This window comes from Stomoxys calcitrans, chromosome 4 (genome assembly GCF_963082655.1).
Source record: "Stomoxys calcitrans chromosome 4, idStoCalc2.1, whole genome shotgun sequence".
Lineage (NCBI taxonomy): Eukaryota > Metazoa > Arthropoda > Insecta > Diptera > Muscidae > Stomoxys > Stomoxys calcitrans.
Window position 1 is genome coordinate 175,075,591 of NC_081555.1, and position 18,093 is coordinate 175,093,683.

Consider the following 18,093-nt stretch of genomic DNA (forward strand, 5'->3'; position numbering starts at 1 on the left):
ACAACTGTGCCAAGTATTGATAAAATCGATGCATAATCTGGGGTCTTAAGCCTTTATAGGGCGCAATTCCTTTCCGATTTGGCTGAAATTATGCATGACTTTCAACAATTGTGCTATGGTTCAAATCGGTTCATAACCTGTTATAGATGTCATATAAGCCGATCTGGGATCATGACTTCTTGAGCCTATATAGGGCGCAATTATTATCTGATTTGGGTAAAATTTGTCCATCTTGACCTTCAACATACGTGTCAAGTAAGGTCTGAATCGGTCTATAGCCTAAGACAGCTCCCCTATAAAACGATCTCCCTATTTTACTTTTTGAGCCCCTAAAGGGCGCAATTCTTTTTCGACTTGGCTAAAATTTTATACAATGACTTCTACTATGTTCATTCCAACATGCATTCCATTATGGTCCGAATCTAACCATAGCTTGATATATTGGGTTGCCCAAAAAATAATTGCGGATTTTTCATATAGTCGGCGTTGACAAGTTTTTTCCCAGCTTGTGACTCTGTAATTGCATTCTTTCTTCTGTCAGTTATCAGCTGTTACTTTTAGCTTGCTTTAGAAAAAAGTGTAAAAAAAGTATATTTGATTAAAGTTCATTCTAAGTTTTATTAAAAATGAATTTACTTTCTTTTAAAAAATCCGCAATTACTTTTTGGGCAACCCTAGCTCCAATAGCATAGCAATTATTTTCTTTTATCCTTTTCTTTACTTTGTTTGCCTAAAAAGAGACACCGGGAAAAGAACTCGACAAATGCGATCCATAGTGGAGGGTATATAAGATTCGGCCCGGCCGAACATAGCACGCTTTTACTTGTAACTGTCTTGTACAGTTCGGTGATTTATCTGTTTTTTCTCATCCACCTTCTTCTAGGGTGAACACAAGAACCGTAGGTCTCCGAGAGATATAGCTAGCAAGCGAGGTTGCTCAACGTCAAAAGGGTAAAATTGATGGGTTGAATTTGCAAAAAAATTCTCCTTTGTGGCGTTGCATATCCATGGTGATGCAGCAGTGTGTTTGTTGTTGTAGCAGTGTGTTTTACATGGTAGTGTATATACATGATGGTGTATATCCTTGGTGGTGGGTAAACAAAATTCGGAACGCGAAGACTTAACGCATTTTAACTGGTTAAAGCATCGGTTCTAATATTAACAGTGATTATACAAATTTTTTCAGTGTACTTATCGCCTTTTGGATTTCGATCCTGAACTCATCCCTTTGCAGAACAGGCTCATTTATGTCGCTAGCGTTAAGAAAATGAGCACCTCAGAAAAAACTCTATTTCTAATCAGAATTCAAACCCATGCGGACCATCCCGATATACATATACTTTATGAAGTATATGTTAGATACCAATGCACTTACCTCCAAAATTGGCTTATGACAACCTTGACATGTGCCAGAATAATTTGTAACAAAACATTTCGAGCAGACAGGTTCACCCTCTTGTATATTGAATGTGGCCTCTTCGATGGGTTTTTGACAGTCTTTGCAAGCAAAGTGCTCGGGATGCCAGGTCTTGCCTAGGGCAGTAATGATACGCTGGGTAATAACTTCATTGCATCTGTGACACACTGATTCAGACTAGAAAAAAACACCAAACAAAATGAGGAAATCAATAAAAAAAAAACAATAATTATGCTTAAATCATCGTTTATAGATAAATTCATATATAAAATGAAACTTTATCACTTTAATTAATGGGAATTGCAAACCCATAACCTGCTGTTAAACGTCGCAAATCATTAAATTAATTTGCCTATGCTAATATGGTCTCTAGTTTCCCCAACTGGTTAGAACAAAATGAGTCACCAGCAACAATTAATTGCACGTCCTCATGCCCCTCCTCCCCCTTTCATCGAATCTCAAAATCTTCTGCTTGATGTTAAATATGGTATGTTTTTATTTTGCAGCGCCAGCTCTTATCAAGAGCTCTTTTGGCCGACGGACTGAAGTGCAGCTATTGAAATGCTGAAATTCTTACATAAAAATAGTTTGCATTCTTCCCTTTTTTCATTATCAGAAGCAAAAACCAAACAAAAAACAATATAAACACAGATAACCTATCTAAGATAGTAATTTCTTATAATGATAGCCATTTATTAAAAGAGAATGACAGTTAAATAACCCCACTAGTGCAATGCATTGTAGGGGGACTGGCGCCTCCAGAAAGGGAGATTTAGAGGCGTTAAAGCAAAAAAATTAACACTGTGCGAAAAGCAAAAAAAAATGGTAGAAGAAAACTAAGTAAGTAGTTGAAGATGTAAAATACAATACAAACAAAATTCGTATATTGGAAAAATATGATAGCATCACAAATAATTTTGAGTTTCTGAAGAAAAAGAATAATGAAAAAGATAAACGCATTAAGTTTAGCGTTTTACTTCGAAACTTTGTGTTAGAGACATTAGAATGAGCGCAGAAAATCGAGGCGCTTTATTGACCTTCTTCTGGCTTGCTTTCAGTAATAGCCTCGTCTTCTCACGATCTGGATCCCCCCGACTGTTTCACTGTTCCACAATGTTGCATGCGCATTCGCATCGGAATGCGTCGACCCGAAAGGCTTCAGGTCAACCAAGTTTATTCACGGCAGTCCTCTGGCCTTCACCGTCAAATCGTCTGCCCTTTTATTTCCCCCTTACTCCGTTATGGCCCGACACCCAAACGATGCGGATTTTGCCATCCTCAGAGAAGGCGTTAATCTCCATCTTACACTGCAAGACTGTTCGTGATCTTACTGTTCTGGTTGTTACTGTCCTTATGGCAATTTTACTGTCCGTAAAGATGATCACACTCGACGTCCTCGCGTAAGCACCACACCACTTCACGCATTCCGTGATCGCCCGGATCTCCGCCTCTAGGACCGTATTATGGTCAGGCAGTCTAAAACGGATATCAGTCCCTGGGTTCTAAATGTAGACCTCCGGGCCCACTCTGTCCTCTAGCTTTGATCAATCCATGATCTTCCAGATGGCAATACTAGGGTTCCGTCAGTTCAAAACAGTGCCGATGGTAGCAATGCCTCGCACTCGACTTCAAGGTTCATCTCAGGTATCCGATCGGAAACCTCTTCCCTTTGTTCCAGGTTTCCTATCGTCGCCACGATTATACCTCGATGGTATGAACTGCTCCCATCCTCAATTCATTCTCCTATCTCCTTAAGTCTCATAGCCGCAGTGGCTGCCTTACACTTAATCTGTAAATCAATGGGTCGGATACCTGGAATAGTCTCCAGGACCACGCCCACTAGGGCACTTGGCATCGCTTCGCCTATGCCAGGACAACATGTTCTGTGAACCTGTTGTATGGTCCTTATGTTGCACTTTTTTCCATAGCAGTCCACCAAACCACTGAGGCGTAAGTAAGTATTGGTCTAATCACGCTCCTGTAGAGCCAGTGGACTATCCTCGGATTCAGGCCCCATCTCTCAGTACGCTCCTGAATGTGACACTTCTAATTCAGTTTCCTGTCCAAGATCACAACTAAGTATTTGACCTTATCAGATATCGAAATCGTTTTATTGAGGAAGCGTGGTGCGTTAAATTCGCCCACCTTCGTCTTCCTCGTGAACAGGCATGTTTCGGTCTTCCCTAGGTTAACATTGAGACCTCTGGGTCTAGCCCAGTTATATGCCATATGAAAGACCCTTCGGCCCTTCTGCATAGCTCGTTCGGATCCTTACCCCTTAGAAGTATTATACCATCTAAAATTTTAGTAACTATGCTCTAATAACCTCATAGCTCCGCCTAAGCCAAGACAACATGTTCTCTGAACATGTTCTCTGAGCCTGTTGTATGGTCCTTATGTTGCACTTTTTCTGCATAGCAGTCCACCAAACTACTGTCGCGTAAGTATGTATTGGTCTAATCACGATTCACGATTCTGTAGAGCCCATGGACTATCCTGGGATTCAGGCCCCATTTTCAGCCTACAGCCTGTCAACATAGTGCCCAACATCAGAAGCCTTCTCAGTAGGCTCCTGAATGTGACTCTTCCAATTCAGTTTCCTGTCCAAGATCACACCAAAATATTTGAAATTCTCAGATATCGAAATCGTCTTATTGAGGAAACGTGGTGCTTTAAATTGGCCCACCTTCGTCTTCCTCGGAAACGGGAATAATTCAGTCTTCTCTGGGTTAACATTGAGACCTCTGGGTCTAGCCTAGTCATATACCATATGCAAGACTTTTTCGGCCCTTCTGCATAGCTCGTTCGGATCCTTACCACTTAGAAGTATTATAACATCGTCTGCGTAGCAGACTGGTTCAAATCCCTCCTCAGTCAGCATCCGTAATAGGTCATTGATGGTGGTCACCCATAGGAGTGGAGATAAAATGTCCTGTGGCATCTTTGTTATGTACTAACCATACTGTCGTTTATTCATAATCGTGTATTTCGACCTTGCTACAGAATAGTTCGTTTAATCAAAATTTAAACCACTTCTTTGGAATTTTCTATAGAGTTTATTCTTTCTGTTCTTCAATTTCGACAACGCAGGAGTATTCCACGGAGTACCAACATTCGTAAAAGGTACTCTCTTTGGAACAGTTTCTGATACATCTTATCTTAAAGTACTATAGAACATTTGTAGCACTTCATCTAAAGCATTCATTGAATGGAGAGTATTCCAGTCCATTGAACTCAGAAGTGAATTTAAGTGAATTTATCGTAATCTGTCTTTAGGAAGCAATATACAGACTTATTGTGATATGATTTCCTATGGCATGTAGAGAAGAACAATAGAGGGATCTGAAGGTTTATAGTTGGGTGATATTTATCCTCTGGACGGGTAATGGGGTTAAAAGAAAAAAACAATATATCGCGGGGATGACTTACGAATATGAGGTCAAGAAGTCTTCCACACGGACCAATGCATTTTTCAGTACTCTTATTCATTTCACTGGGTAAAAAATTATAAATATTAAAACTCTCCATTCATTTAATATCTGGCATATTAAAGTCACCAAGATTGATTAATATATCGTTTGACCTTGCACACTGGAAGGCGTGTAGAATAAATGAAATGTGTTTCATGTACGTTTCAACGCTTGAAGACGGCTAGGGAGTTAAAAAGATACATCATAATTAATCTAAATCTCACTAAGGCTTTCCTATTCCTTCAACTAAGTAACAAGGTTTCTCAAAGTCAGTTTAGTAATCGTTTCAAAATTTCAAATTTTTTCAAAAAATAAAATAAGAACTACTCAATATCAAGTAAAACAATCCAATTTTAAATGATATAGTTGATGCTTAAATTTGACTTTGTGGAGGCTATATGATATTCAGTTTCTTGAATTTGTTTTTTTTTTTTAATTGAATGAATTATTCAGCCTGCACAAAATGTTTTGTTCATTTCCTTTGCTTTCCACTACATTTTAATGGCCATTAAAATTAACAATAGCAACCATTATACAGCTCTGATGACAACGTTGTATAATCAAACAAAGGAAACAGTCGGAAAATCTTCAAATATTTACCGTTATGGAACTGTAAGTATTCATTACTTATCGCTATGTAAATAAAATTGTCAATAATAATCGAAAAAGGAAACGTAAGAATGCCATGATTGTAGGGGCAGGAGGTCTTGAATTGATATGAAATGGGATGGGCAAGCCTAGAGGGAGGTTGACTGACTCGGTGCTTATTTAAGTATAAATGTACAATGTACATAATGACTTATAAATTGACAATTAAAAGACGTTAATAAGGCCAACAAAAAAATTGAAAATGAAAAGAAATGTAAAAACCACTACTCATGTTACACAAATGTAACTCAAAATTCAATTTTTAATGACAATTCACTAGACCACTCATCCCATTCGGCCATTCATCCATTTATTATGTCAGCTTGACACAAAGGAGACAACCGACAGATATGGTGTTTTCTTTAATTGTTTAAACTTTTTTTTTGTTTTTCTTTTTGGTTTTGTCATATTTGTTTAATTTGGACAAATGTCCTCAATATGTCACAAAAGACTGATTATTCTCGTCTTCTCTTCTCTTTTCATGACATTGATGAGTAAAAATTCATGCATGCACTTTCAACACGTTTACACACATTTATTGTTGATACACCTTTATGCATATTTTTTTTATACCCCCACCATAGGATGGGGGTATACTAATTTCGTCATTCTGTTTGTAACACCTCGAAATATGCGTCTGAGACCCCATAAATTATATATATTCTTGATGGTCATGTCATTTTAAGTCAATCTAGCCATGTCCGTCCGTCCGACACAAACTAATCATCAGTGCTTAGAACAACAAAACACATCAGTATTGTCAATCTCTTTTTGTTGTAAAATTTAATTATTATAATAAAATTTGTTAAAAACTTATTTTTATAGGAAATGTTGTCAAAGTTTTATTTGTCTGTATGCGCTTTCTTTTTTGGTCTTAAAATCTTATTGAGATTCCATTGCAGGATATTGTCCGGTGTTAGACCATTGTTCAATGCTTTCTATTCAAAGAATAGTATAGCAAAAAAAAAAAAAAAAACATTTAAAAAGTCAGCAAAAAATGTGTGGTATCGATAAAAATGTCACCCTAAGTGTCGGGGGTGGGGGGGGGGTCGCCCACCCCCAAAAAACACAACCCAACAGGACACTTTTACAGCTTTGGGCAATATGGGTATCAGACAATATGGGGATCAAAAAAAGGGGTTTTGGGAGTTAAATACGAATATGGTATTAAAAATTGGGCCCAAGTACCAAGGAGGTCGACGAAGTTGCGCCCAAAATAAAAAGTGGACTGATCAGGACCAGTACCTAGGGCATCACCCCAAACCGCTTAAAATCAAAAGTGGACCGAAGGGACAATATGGGACTCCCATGAAAGATATTCAGGAGTTGAGTATAATTATGATATAAAAAATTAAATCCAAGTATATAGGGAGCCGTCCCAAGCTCACGCCGCCCAAAAAGTACCACCTAGCATCAAAGTGGACCGATCGGGATAATATGGGACTCAAATGAAAGGATAATATGAGACTCAAATGAAACCAAAAGTGGGCCGTAATGGACAATATGACTCCTCAATGAAAGGTATTCGAGAGTATTAAACGAATATTAAAAATTCGATGTAATTACCAAGGGAGCCGCCCCAATACCAAAACCGTCTACAGTGGGCGATCATGATAATATGAGACTCAAATAAAAGGTATTCGGAAATAGACTACAAATATGATATTAAAAATGTGGTTCAAGTGATAAGGGGTTGCCTACCCCCAAAACATCTCCCAAAATGTGAATATTTTTGCAACTCTCACAGAATATACAGAACTCAATTTTATCATATTCGCGGGTGCGCCCGAACTCTCCCCCCAACCTCAATTTTCAAAAATGGAGATCTTACAGATGGTTGCATCGATTTAAGCAAAATTCTAACGATTGAGTAGAGATAGGAGTGACGATAAGAGTAGAGTACGAACTTGATATAGCAATTTGATACCAAGTGTGGGGGGCTTGCTCCACCTCCAAAATAGACAAAATTGGCATGTATTCCGATTGCGGCAAAATGAGTATCAAATCAAAGGTTATTGAAGGTAGAATACGAAACTTATATAACAATTTGTAGTCAAGTCCAAGGGGGCCCGCCCTAACCCAAACAGACATGTAGTCTCATCGGGACTGTATTGGATTCAAAAAAATGGTACTTGAGGTTAGTATACGAAACTTTATACAAATTTGGGTTCTATTCCTAGGCGGGTCGCCCCACCCCAAAATTATGCCCAAAATGGACATGTACACCCAGCGGAACAATATGGAGCTCAAACCAAAGGAATTTGAGCGTACAATACGAAACTTATATAAAAATTCCCGGGGAGTGGCCCATCCCAAAATTATGCCCCAAATGGACATGTATTCCAAACAGGAAAATATGGGATTCTAATCATAGGTATTTGAGAGTTAAGTACAAATATAAATTATTTTCAAATTTGGACCATGTCAAAAAGGAACCGCAAACACTTAAGGGTGGCGTAGAACACCAGGTCATCTTATTTTCTATAGAATTAAATTTTGAAGAAATTTTCTATAAAAATAAAATTTTTACAACACTTTCTAAAGGAATCACATTTTCACAAAATTTTCTATAAAGATAGAATTTTGACAAAATTTTCTATAAAAAATGTTGAAAATTTTTTTTATAAAAAATGTTGAAAAAAATTTTCTATAAAAAATGTTGACAAATTTTTTTATAAAAAAATTTACAATATTTTCTAATATATGAAATTTTGACTAATTTTTTTATAAAAATAAAATTTTGGCAAAACAATTTGTTCGTTCAAAAACGATTTTTGAAAAAAATTTAAAATTTTCGATAAAAATAAAAATTTTACAAAAATTACTACAGAAATACATGTTTTGATCAAATATTTTATGAAAATAAAATAATGAAAAAATTTTCAAAAATTGGAAAAAAAAAGATTCATCCAATTCTAACATGATTTTACTTGTTGCCTACAATTTAAAACAAACATTGTAGACATTTTTTAATATGCCTTTACTTAAAAGTAATGTTGTCAATGGAAAACCATTAAAATATTGAGGTTAATTTGCCTTCTTATTTAATTATAATTAATTGTTGGCTGCAAAAAGAACAGAAGAAACCATCACAAACGAAAAATATATCAGTCAAAACAATTCGTCTGGCAGTGAAATATCAGCCAAAACAGTGCCCGTCTGTCAGTGTGGACGCACAATTGGCTCATAAAACACAAATATGGTTGGCATAGAAACATTAATTTTAGCACCTGAACATGTTTATGATGATGTTTGGGGCGAGATCTGTTTTTTAAGCATCTTCCACATGCATCACATGGCACCACATACAAAATACACCCACCACCAAAAAAAGCCTGCCAACAACGAGGTCTTCCCTCCATTCATTCTTGCCGATCGTGGTCGTCATCATCATTAAGCTACCTACCACCCACCCCCATTTTTGGTTATTGCAAAACCATTAAAACAACAATAAAAAATGGTTTTTTAAAACACTTTTTGGTTTGCCTATTTGGCTATGTTTGTTTTTGTTTACTTGCTCCCCAGAAATTATAATTAATACGGCTTTTTTTCAGAGTGGAAATAGGAAACACAGCTCAGGGCAAACCAACAAACAGTCTCCCAAAAACTGATGTCACTCAGTCATCATGAAGAAATTTTCCAAAAACCCAAAAAGCAGCAACAATAATTAATATGCTTAAGGGGTCACCCGGCTAGCACCACAAAAAAAGCTTGCTACCAACAACATACAAACTGAGGGGGGGAAAAATGTATAAAGACTGCCAGTCACGCCATAATCATCAAATGGAACGACCACACTCTGATGAATGGTTTCATAGCCTGACGAAATCCAAGTATTGGTGATCTCCTTAAATGGCTTTACGGGGCCACAATATGCATATTATGGCAATATGAAATAATTGCTAACTTTTGTTTTTAACAATTGTCAAATTGTTTACACTTTTTATATTTATGATTTTTTTAAAACATATTTTCACGAAAACTACGTGATTTTTGTCACATCAGCAAACAATGATTACAGAAGCTTATCAATTAAAAAAAAAGAAATTGGGATGAGTATCTTTTCTTTAAAGATACAATTTTCTACGAAAATCTTAAATTGTTTTGAGGAGATATATTTGACCTTTTTGTATGTATGAAGCTTGGTTTTAAAAAATTTGATTTAAAAAAAAGAAAATTTTGTCAACATTTGATTATTGAAGCTTGGTGTATATATACCGGCTATAGGTCATGTTTGACGACTTCGATGGAAATATTGGAAATTAAATAAAACAAGTAAGAGGCGTGCTTAGTTCGACTGGGCCGAATCTTATATACCCTCCATCGCATTTGTCGAGTTCTGTGCGCAGTATCTCTTTTTAGGCAAATCAAAGAATATTGAATAAGAACATGCTATTATGCAATATTTGAGTCCATTCGGATAAGAATTGCGCCTTGTAGGGGCTCAAGAAGCAAACTCGGGAGATCGGTTTATATGGGAGCTGTATCAAGCTAATGATCGATTCAGACCATATTATACACTTATATTGGAGGTCATGAGAGAAGCCGTTGTACAACATTTCTTTTAAATCGTATGAGAATTGCGCCCTCTAGAGGCTCAAGAAGTTAAGATCCCAGATCGGTTTATATGGCAGCTATATCTAAACATGGACCGATTTAAACCATACTTAGCGTATTTATTGGAAGTGATACCAAAACAATATGTGCAAAATTTCAGTCAAATCGGACTTGAACTGCGCCCTCTAGAGGCTCAAGAAGTCAAGACAATCCCAACCGACCTACACTAATAATAAGTATTTGTGCAAAATTTCAAGCGGCTAGCTTAACTCCTTCGGAAGTTAGCGTGCTTTCGATAGACAGACGAACGGACTGACAGACGGAGGAACATGGCTACATAAAATGACATAACGATCAAGAACATATACTTTATGGGGCCTCAGACGCATATTTCGAGGTGTTGCAAACAGAATGACAAAATTAGTATACCCTCCACCATTCTATGGAGGAGGGAGGAAATCATCAAATAACAATACGTACAAAATTTCAGTTTAATCGGACAAAAATTATCCCCTCGGGATAGTCAGCATCATCTTAGAAATGTTTCAAAACTAAAAATTTCCTACCTTATAAAGTGTATATATCCTTGATCAGCCATGTCCGTCCGTCTGTATGTTGAAATCACCCTACAGTCTTCAAAAAAAGAGAGATTGAGTTGAAGCTTTGCACAGTTTCTTTTTTTGTCCATAAGCAGGTAACATTCGAAGATGGGCTACATTAACCTATATCTTGATATAGCCCACATATAGTCCGATCCACCGATTTAAGGTCTTAGGCCCATAAAAGCCACATTTGTTATCCGATTTTGCCAAAATTTGGGACAGTGAGTTGCCCTAGGCCCTTTGATCCTTCTTCAATTTGGCCCGGATGACCGATCTCTCAATTTAAGGTCTTGGGCCCATAAAAGGCGCATTTATAGTCCGATTTTTCCGAAATTTGGGACATTGAGTTGTGGTAGGCTCTTTGACATCCCTCTTCAATTTGGGCCAGATCGGTTCAGATTAGAATATAGCTGCCATATAGACCGATCTCTGGATTTAAGGTTTTGGACCCATAAAAGGCGCATTTATTGTCTGATGTCGCCAAAATTTGGGACAGTGAGTTGTGGTAGGCTCTTTGACATCCTTCTACAATTTTGCCCAGATCAGTTCAGATTTGGATATAGCTGCCATATAGACCGATCTCTCGATTTATGGCTTTGGACCCATAAATGCTTTTGCTAGTCCCTTCGACTTCTTTCTTTAATTTGGCCCAGTTCGGTCCAGATTTGGATATAGCTGCCATATAGACCGATCTCTCGATTTAAGGTCTTGCACCCATAAAAGGCGTACTTATTGTCCGATGTCGCCGAAATTTGGAACAGTTAGTTTTATTATGGCCTTCTACATTCTTCTTCAATTTGGCTCAGATTGGCTCAGATTTGGATATAGCTGCCATATAGACCGATCTCTCAATTTAAGTTTTGGAGCCATAAAAGGCGCTTTTATTGTCGAATTTCTCCTATATTTGGGCCAGTGAGTTGTGTTAGGCTTTTGACATTTTACTGCAACTTCGCCGAAATTGGTCTAGATTTGGATATAGCTGCCATATAGACCAATAACTCGATTTGAAGTCTTGGCCTCATAAAGGCGCATTTATTATTATTTATTATCCGATTTCACTGAAATTTGACTCAGTGACTTATGGTAGGTTATTCGACCTCCGTGTCGTATATGGTTTAGATTGGTCTATATTTGGATATAGTTACCAAAAAGACCAATATTTTGTTCTATTTAACAATGACTTGTGCTTATTGAACCACTCAATGTCCGTGCCGAATTTGGTCCAAATTGGACCATATTTTGATATAGCTGCTATTGGGGCATAAATTATCCATTTTTCACCGGATTAAGACGAAAGGTGGTTTACATATATACTCGAGGTGGTGGGTATCCCGGCCGAACGTAACATCTCTTTACTTGTTTTTCATTTTTTGGTTGACCTATTGTAAAGGGTGATTTTTTTGAGGTTAGGATTTTCATGCATTAGTATTTGACAGATCACGTGAGATTTCAGACATGGTGTCAAAGAGAAAGATGCTCAGTATGCTTTGACATTTCATCATGAATAGACTTACTAACGAGCAACGCTTGCAAATCATTGAATTTTATTACCAAAATCAGTGTTCGGTTCGAAATGTGTTCATTCACCGTAACGTTGCGTCCAACAGCATCTTTGAAAAAATACGGTCCAATGATTCCACCAGCGTACAAACCACACCAAACAGTGCATTTTTCGGGATGCATGGGCAGTTCTTGAACGGCTTCTGGTTGCTCTTCACTCCAAATGCGGCAATTTTGCTTATTTACGTAGCCATTCAACCAGAAATGAGCCTCATCGCTGAACAAAATTTGTCAAAATTTGAACACATTTCGAACCGAACACTGATTTTGGTAATAAAATTCAATGATTTGCAAGCGTTGCTCGTTAGTAAGTCTATTCATGATGAAATGTCAAAGCATACTGAGCATCTTTCTCTTTGACACCATGTCTGAAATCCCACGTGATCTGTCAAATACTAATGCATGAAAATCCTAACCTCAAAAAAATCACCCTTTATTTGCTCAACAAGATTATCCTTACATTCTCTACCGAGCCTAATAGATTTGTTATCTATCACCTCTATCTATTAAAAATTGCTATCTACCCCAGACTACTGGAAGTTTCAAATCACACATCCAGTTTTACTTTTCATATTTAATTTATCTTGAGATCATTCTAAACAAATCGTGTCTATTTTTTTTTATTATCTTCAAAATAAAAATTAATTTCAGACCCCAAAAAAATCATTGTGACAAATTAACCTGTCAACATATCAAACCACATCGGATGATATTAAATTTCCAATAACACCTCGCTTGATATATTCATCAACTTAGAAAAACAAAAAAAAAAAAACAAAACGAAAAATCATTTTAAATTGTTTAGCAGAATTGGGGCTTTTGTTTGTATTACCATTGAATTGTAAAATCTCCATGACACGCTTCGTTTCCTTGAGAACAAAGCGACACCAAAATACAAAGACCCTCCCCCCCACCACAACCCCTAACCCCAACCCGCTAAACAATGGCAATACCACCCACCCACTGAATATAATACCCACCGCCGCCGCCTCCACACATTAAGCAAAACAATGCAATGTCATAGCTGTATATTTGTTGGGTTATTTTGTTTTTTGCAAATCCCCAACATACTACGAAAAAAACTATGTTCTCACCTTTATCACCATTATTGTGATCATAGTTGGTGTTAATTTTGTTTCTATCGATTCTAAACAATTAATAAAACTGTTATAAAAAAACACTGCCAAACATTGTATCTTGCTAATTGTTATAGATGTTGATAAAAAGATCTTTGTTCTTTGATAGACAATGTGATAGACAGACGGCCATATATAATACAAATATATGAACATATGTATGGTTGTCTACACAACCGTACACATGTTTATACGCAAACAAACGAATCATACTTTTTGCAAACATAAATATTTTTTCTTTTGCCTTTTAATTTTTTATATTAACTGTTTCGACAAGAGTTCAACACAGCAATAATTAAAAAAAAACACAAGTAAGGAATTTAGATGGGCAAAACCGGTCATTTAATGCCCCTACGTCCTCGGATAGTCAGTTCTTTTCCCTCCGAAGGCTCTGGTCTATCGCTTCAATAGACATTTTTAATTTAATATAAAATTAATTTTTTATATTTTGGAAACTCTAAAAAATAATTGAACTACTCTTTTATCAAAAAAAAAAAATCTTAATAAAAAATTCTATGGAAAATTTTGTCAAAATTGGGGTGGGTTGGCCCCATAGATGCTTTTTCCCGAGTATTGATATCAGATTCGAACTCTAATCGCAAAGAAATTTCATTTGAGCCCCATGTTCCTATGCTCGCAAATTTCCCTTTTTTGGAGGTGTTTTTGGGGAGGGGCGGTACCCCAAACACTTTGTCCCAAATTTAGATATCAGATTCGCATTCTTCTTGCAAATACCTTTCATTTGAGTCGAATATTTCCATGGTCGGTAAATATGTCCGATTTAGGGGTGTTTTGAGTATTGGGGTCGTCCCCTAAACACTTGGTCCAACAATTCGATATCAGATACGTTTTTTAATTTGAAATACCTTTCATTAGGTCCCATATTGTTGTGATTGGTCCATATATTGGTTTGCCCAAAAAGTAATTGCGGATTTTTTAAAAGAAAGTAAATGCATTTTTAATAAAACTTAGAATGAACTTTAATCAAATATACTTTTTTTATACTTTTTTTCTAAAGCAAGCTAAAAGTAACAGCTGATAACTGACAGAAGAAAGAATGGAATTACAGAGTCACAAGCTGTGAAGAAATTTGTCAACGCCGACTATATGAAAAATCCGCTATTACTTTTTGGGCAACCCAATATATATACTGGCCGAAACGGGCCCGCTCCGCTGCGCCTTCTTTAACTCTCTAATATCTTTTTAGGGTGGGCGACACTGAATGCGTATATCGAATTCGTGCCATTGTAGCCTATGACGCTGAACGCGTTCGAATCATAGCGAGAACATCGGACACAACGGTGTTTAGCCACTCTTAATGTTGGCGACATTTACGAGGTACAATGCCATGCATGGTCATTTACAAAAATTTTCCCCAAAGAAGTGTCGCACTGCGGGACGCCGTTCGGACTCGGCTATAAAAAAAGGTCCCTCATCATTGAGTTTAAACTTGAATCGAAAAGCACGCATTGATGTGTGAGAATTGGCCCCTTCTCGGTTCCTGGTGGTAATGTTCTCATTAGGGTAGGGATGGCACCTCAGGCATTTCGACTCAATTATAGATATCAAATTCGTGGTGCACTTCCAAATCCCTTTAATTTGAGCCCCATATTGCCATGGCCGGTAAATATGATCCGTTTAGGGGGTATTTTGGGGCTGGAACGGCCACTAGCATTTTGCACTGAAAATAGATATCAAATTCATTCTTTACTTCCAACGGAAATGAAGTTCAGTTAAGGGTTCATGTTCATGTTCATTCAGTTCATGTTGGGCCAAATAACCCATTAGACGCACCTTTAGGAGGAAAAGCCCCACCTAGAATTGAACGCAAATTTTAATGTCAAATTCGTAATCTACTCCCTAATACCTTTCATTTGAGTCCCTTATAGCCATGGTCGGCTAATATGCTTATTTGGGGCTATTTGGGGGTGGGAGACCTCCCATTACTTGGACCTAATGTTTTATGCCATATTTGTAATCTAGTACCTAATTCTTTCCATTTGAGTCCCATACTGACATGAACTTCGAATATATCTGTTTATAGATATTTTGGGTTTAGGGGGCCCGCTGGGTACTTGGACCCAAATTTGAATACCATATTCGTTTTCCAGTCTCCGATACCTTTCATTTGATACCCTTATTGTGCCCATCGAACCACTTTCGGATATGGATGGCATTTTTAGGGTAAGGGGGAGGGTCCGCCTCCAGCCGAAATCTAAAAATTATATAGCCTATGTTTCCTTCCAGCCAAACGTACACAATCTATGAAAATTTTAAGAAAATCGGTTCAGCCAGTATCATATAGTCATAATGGGTCTAATGGCGTTTTTGAGGTGTGGCTTGACCCCCAATACTTCGATCTGATTTTGTATGCCAGATTTGAAATATACTTTCGAATACCTTTCATTTGAGCCCCATATTGAAATGAACGTCCAATATGTCTGTTGGGGGAGTTTTGGGGTTTGGGCGGGCCGATGGGTATTTAGACTCAAATTTTAATACTTTATTCTTATTATACTCCCCAATACCTTTCATTTGGCCACTTGGCCCTGAAAATACATCATCATCGTGCTCTACTCTGAAATCATTTATTTTAACCCCATATTGTCATTAGCCTCAAAATTGGATATCTTTCACTTAAACCCCTTATTACAAAATTCAGCAAATATGTCCACTTTAGGGTATGGGCCCTAAAAACTATCAATATCGAGCTCCACTCCCTTTAAGACCCAAATTATTATGATGAGCATCCTCACGTCCTATTTGGGGGTTCTTATGGGGGTGGGACGTCCCCTAGACAGTTGGTCCCAAATGTTGATATCAGATTCGTGGTCTACTACCAAATACGTTTCATTTGTGCTCCATATTATCATAGTCGGTAAACATGCACAGTTTTAGGGGCGATTTGGGGGATGGGCCGGCCACTCAGTGACTTGGCCCTGAAAATATATATCAGGTTCGTGTTCTACTCTAAAATATCTCTTATTTGAGCCCCATATTGCAATGGTCAGCAAATACGTCCTATTTGGGTGGTGTAATGGGTGTGAGGTGGGCCCATAGACACTTTTCCCGAATATTGAAATCAGATTCGTGCTTTACTTCTAAAGGCCTTTGATTTGAGCCCCATATTGCTATGGTCGTAAATTTGTCCTCTATGGTATTTTTGGGGAGGGACGACCCCTCACACACTTGGTCCCACATTGGCATATCACTTGGTCTCAAAATTGGATATTAAATTCAAATAACTATTATTTGAGCCCCTTATTGCCATAGTAGGCAAACATAGCCGGTTTAAAGAGAGTTTGGCGGCGGATCCTGAGTAAAAAGTGTACTCTCCTACCAAATACCTTTTATTGCTGTCCTATTCTATCCTGATTGGCCTTCATTTTATATTTGTAATTCCTTTTTTTTGGGTAGGATGGGGGAGGAGAATTGCCTCTGACACGTCCTTTCATATGAATACAATATAATCTCGGTCGTCCGGGTCGGTCTCCCCGACGCTAATACCCAAACGACAATTTATTTGAGTCCTCTAATGTCGAGATCTACAAGTTCGGCTGAACGGCAGGACGTGACCCAGATTTGTATACCCTCCATCATAAGATGGGGGTATACTAATTTCGTCATTCTGATTGTAACTCCTCGAAATATTCGTCTCAGACCCCATAAAGTATATATATTCTTGATCGTCATGACTTTTTATGTCGATCTAGCCACGTCCGTCCGTCTGTCTGTCGAAAAAACTCTAACTTTCGAAGGAGTAAAGTTAGCCGCTTTAAATTTGCACTAATACTTCTTATAAGTGTAGGTCGGTTGGTATTGTAAAGGGGCCATATCGGTCCATGTTTTGATATAGCTGCCATAAAAACCGACCTTGGATCCTGCCTTATTGAGCCTTCAAAGGGCCCAATTCTTATCCTATTGGAATGTAATTTTGCACAAAGTGTTTTGTTATGATATCCAACAACGGTGCTAAGTATGGTTGAAATCGGTCCATAACCTAATATAGCTGTCATATAAACCGATCTGGGGTCTTGACTGAATTAGCCTCCAGAAGGTGCGATTCCTATCAGATTTGGGTGAAATTTTGCACGACGTGTTTCGTCATGATTTCCAACTACTGTGTTTTGTATTATTCAAATCGGTAAATAACCTGATATAGCTGCCATAAAAACCGATCTTGAATCTCGACTTCTTGAGCCACTAGAGGACGCAATTCTTATCCGATTTCGCTGAAATTTTGCATGATGTGTTTTGTTTGATTTCCAACAACTATGTCAAGTATAGATGAAATCGGTACATAACCTGATATAGCTGCCATATTAACCGATCTGGAGTCTTGACTTCTTTTTTCTATAGAATTTTTTTTTAATTTCAAATATTTTTTAATAATGTTCTTCCATATTCTAAGGCAAGGTGCGCTCTTGCAGGTGTATAGTATATTCTCTGGAATGGGTAGCGAGAAACTTGTTAACCAACGTCAGCTTTATTCTCAGGAATGGGTAGCGAGAAACTTGTTAACCAACGTCAGCTTTATCTCACCATACACTACACAGATAAAAATAATTTTGAAAAACAACAACTGTGGTCGAAACTACGACAACTACGAAAGTTGTTAATTTTCCTGCAACAATTTATTTTAAATCTCATCGACCCAAAGTACAAATTAATTGTTGCAATACACTCTTTGCAAGCCAACATAT

General features: G+C 37.5%; 2 protein-coding genes across 4 annotated transcripts in view; one reads left to right on the plus strand and one right to left on the minus strand.

Annotated features, from left to right (window-relative positions):
- Positions 1-18,093, plus strand: part of LOC106091020 (uncharacterized) — a 126,244-nt gene that overhangs the window by 47,450 nt on the left and 60,701 nt on the right. The window lies entirely within an intron of this gene.
- The window catches only part of LOC106091028 (transforming growth factor beta-1-induced transcript 1 protein), a 75,005-nt gene that overhangs the window by 30,687 nt on the left and 26,225 nt on the right, over positions 1-18,093 (minus strand). For both annotated transcript variants that reach the window (XM_059366240.1, XM_059366241.1), the window contains exon 2: positions 1,376-1,594. In XM_059366240.1, coding sequence (XP_059222223.1) covers positions 1,376-1,594 — 219 coding nt within the window. The remainder of the gene's footprint in view (positions 1-1,375; positions 1,595-18,093) is intronic.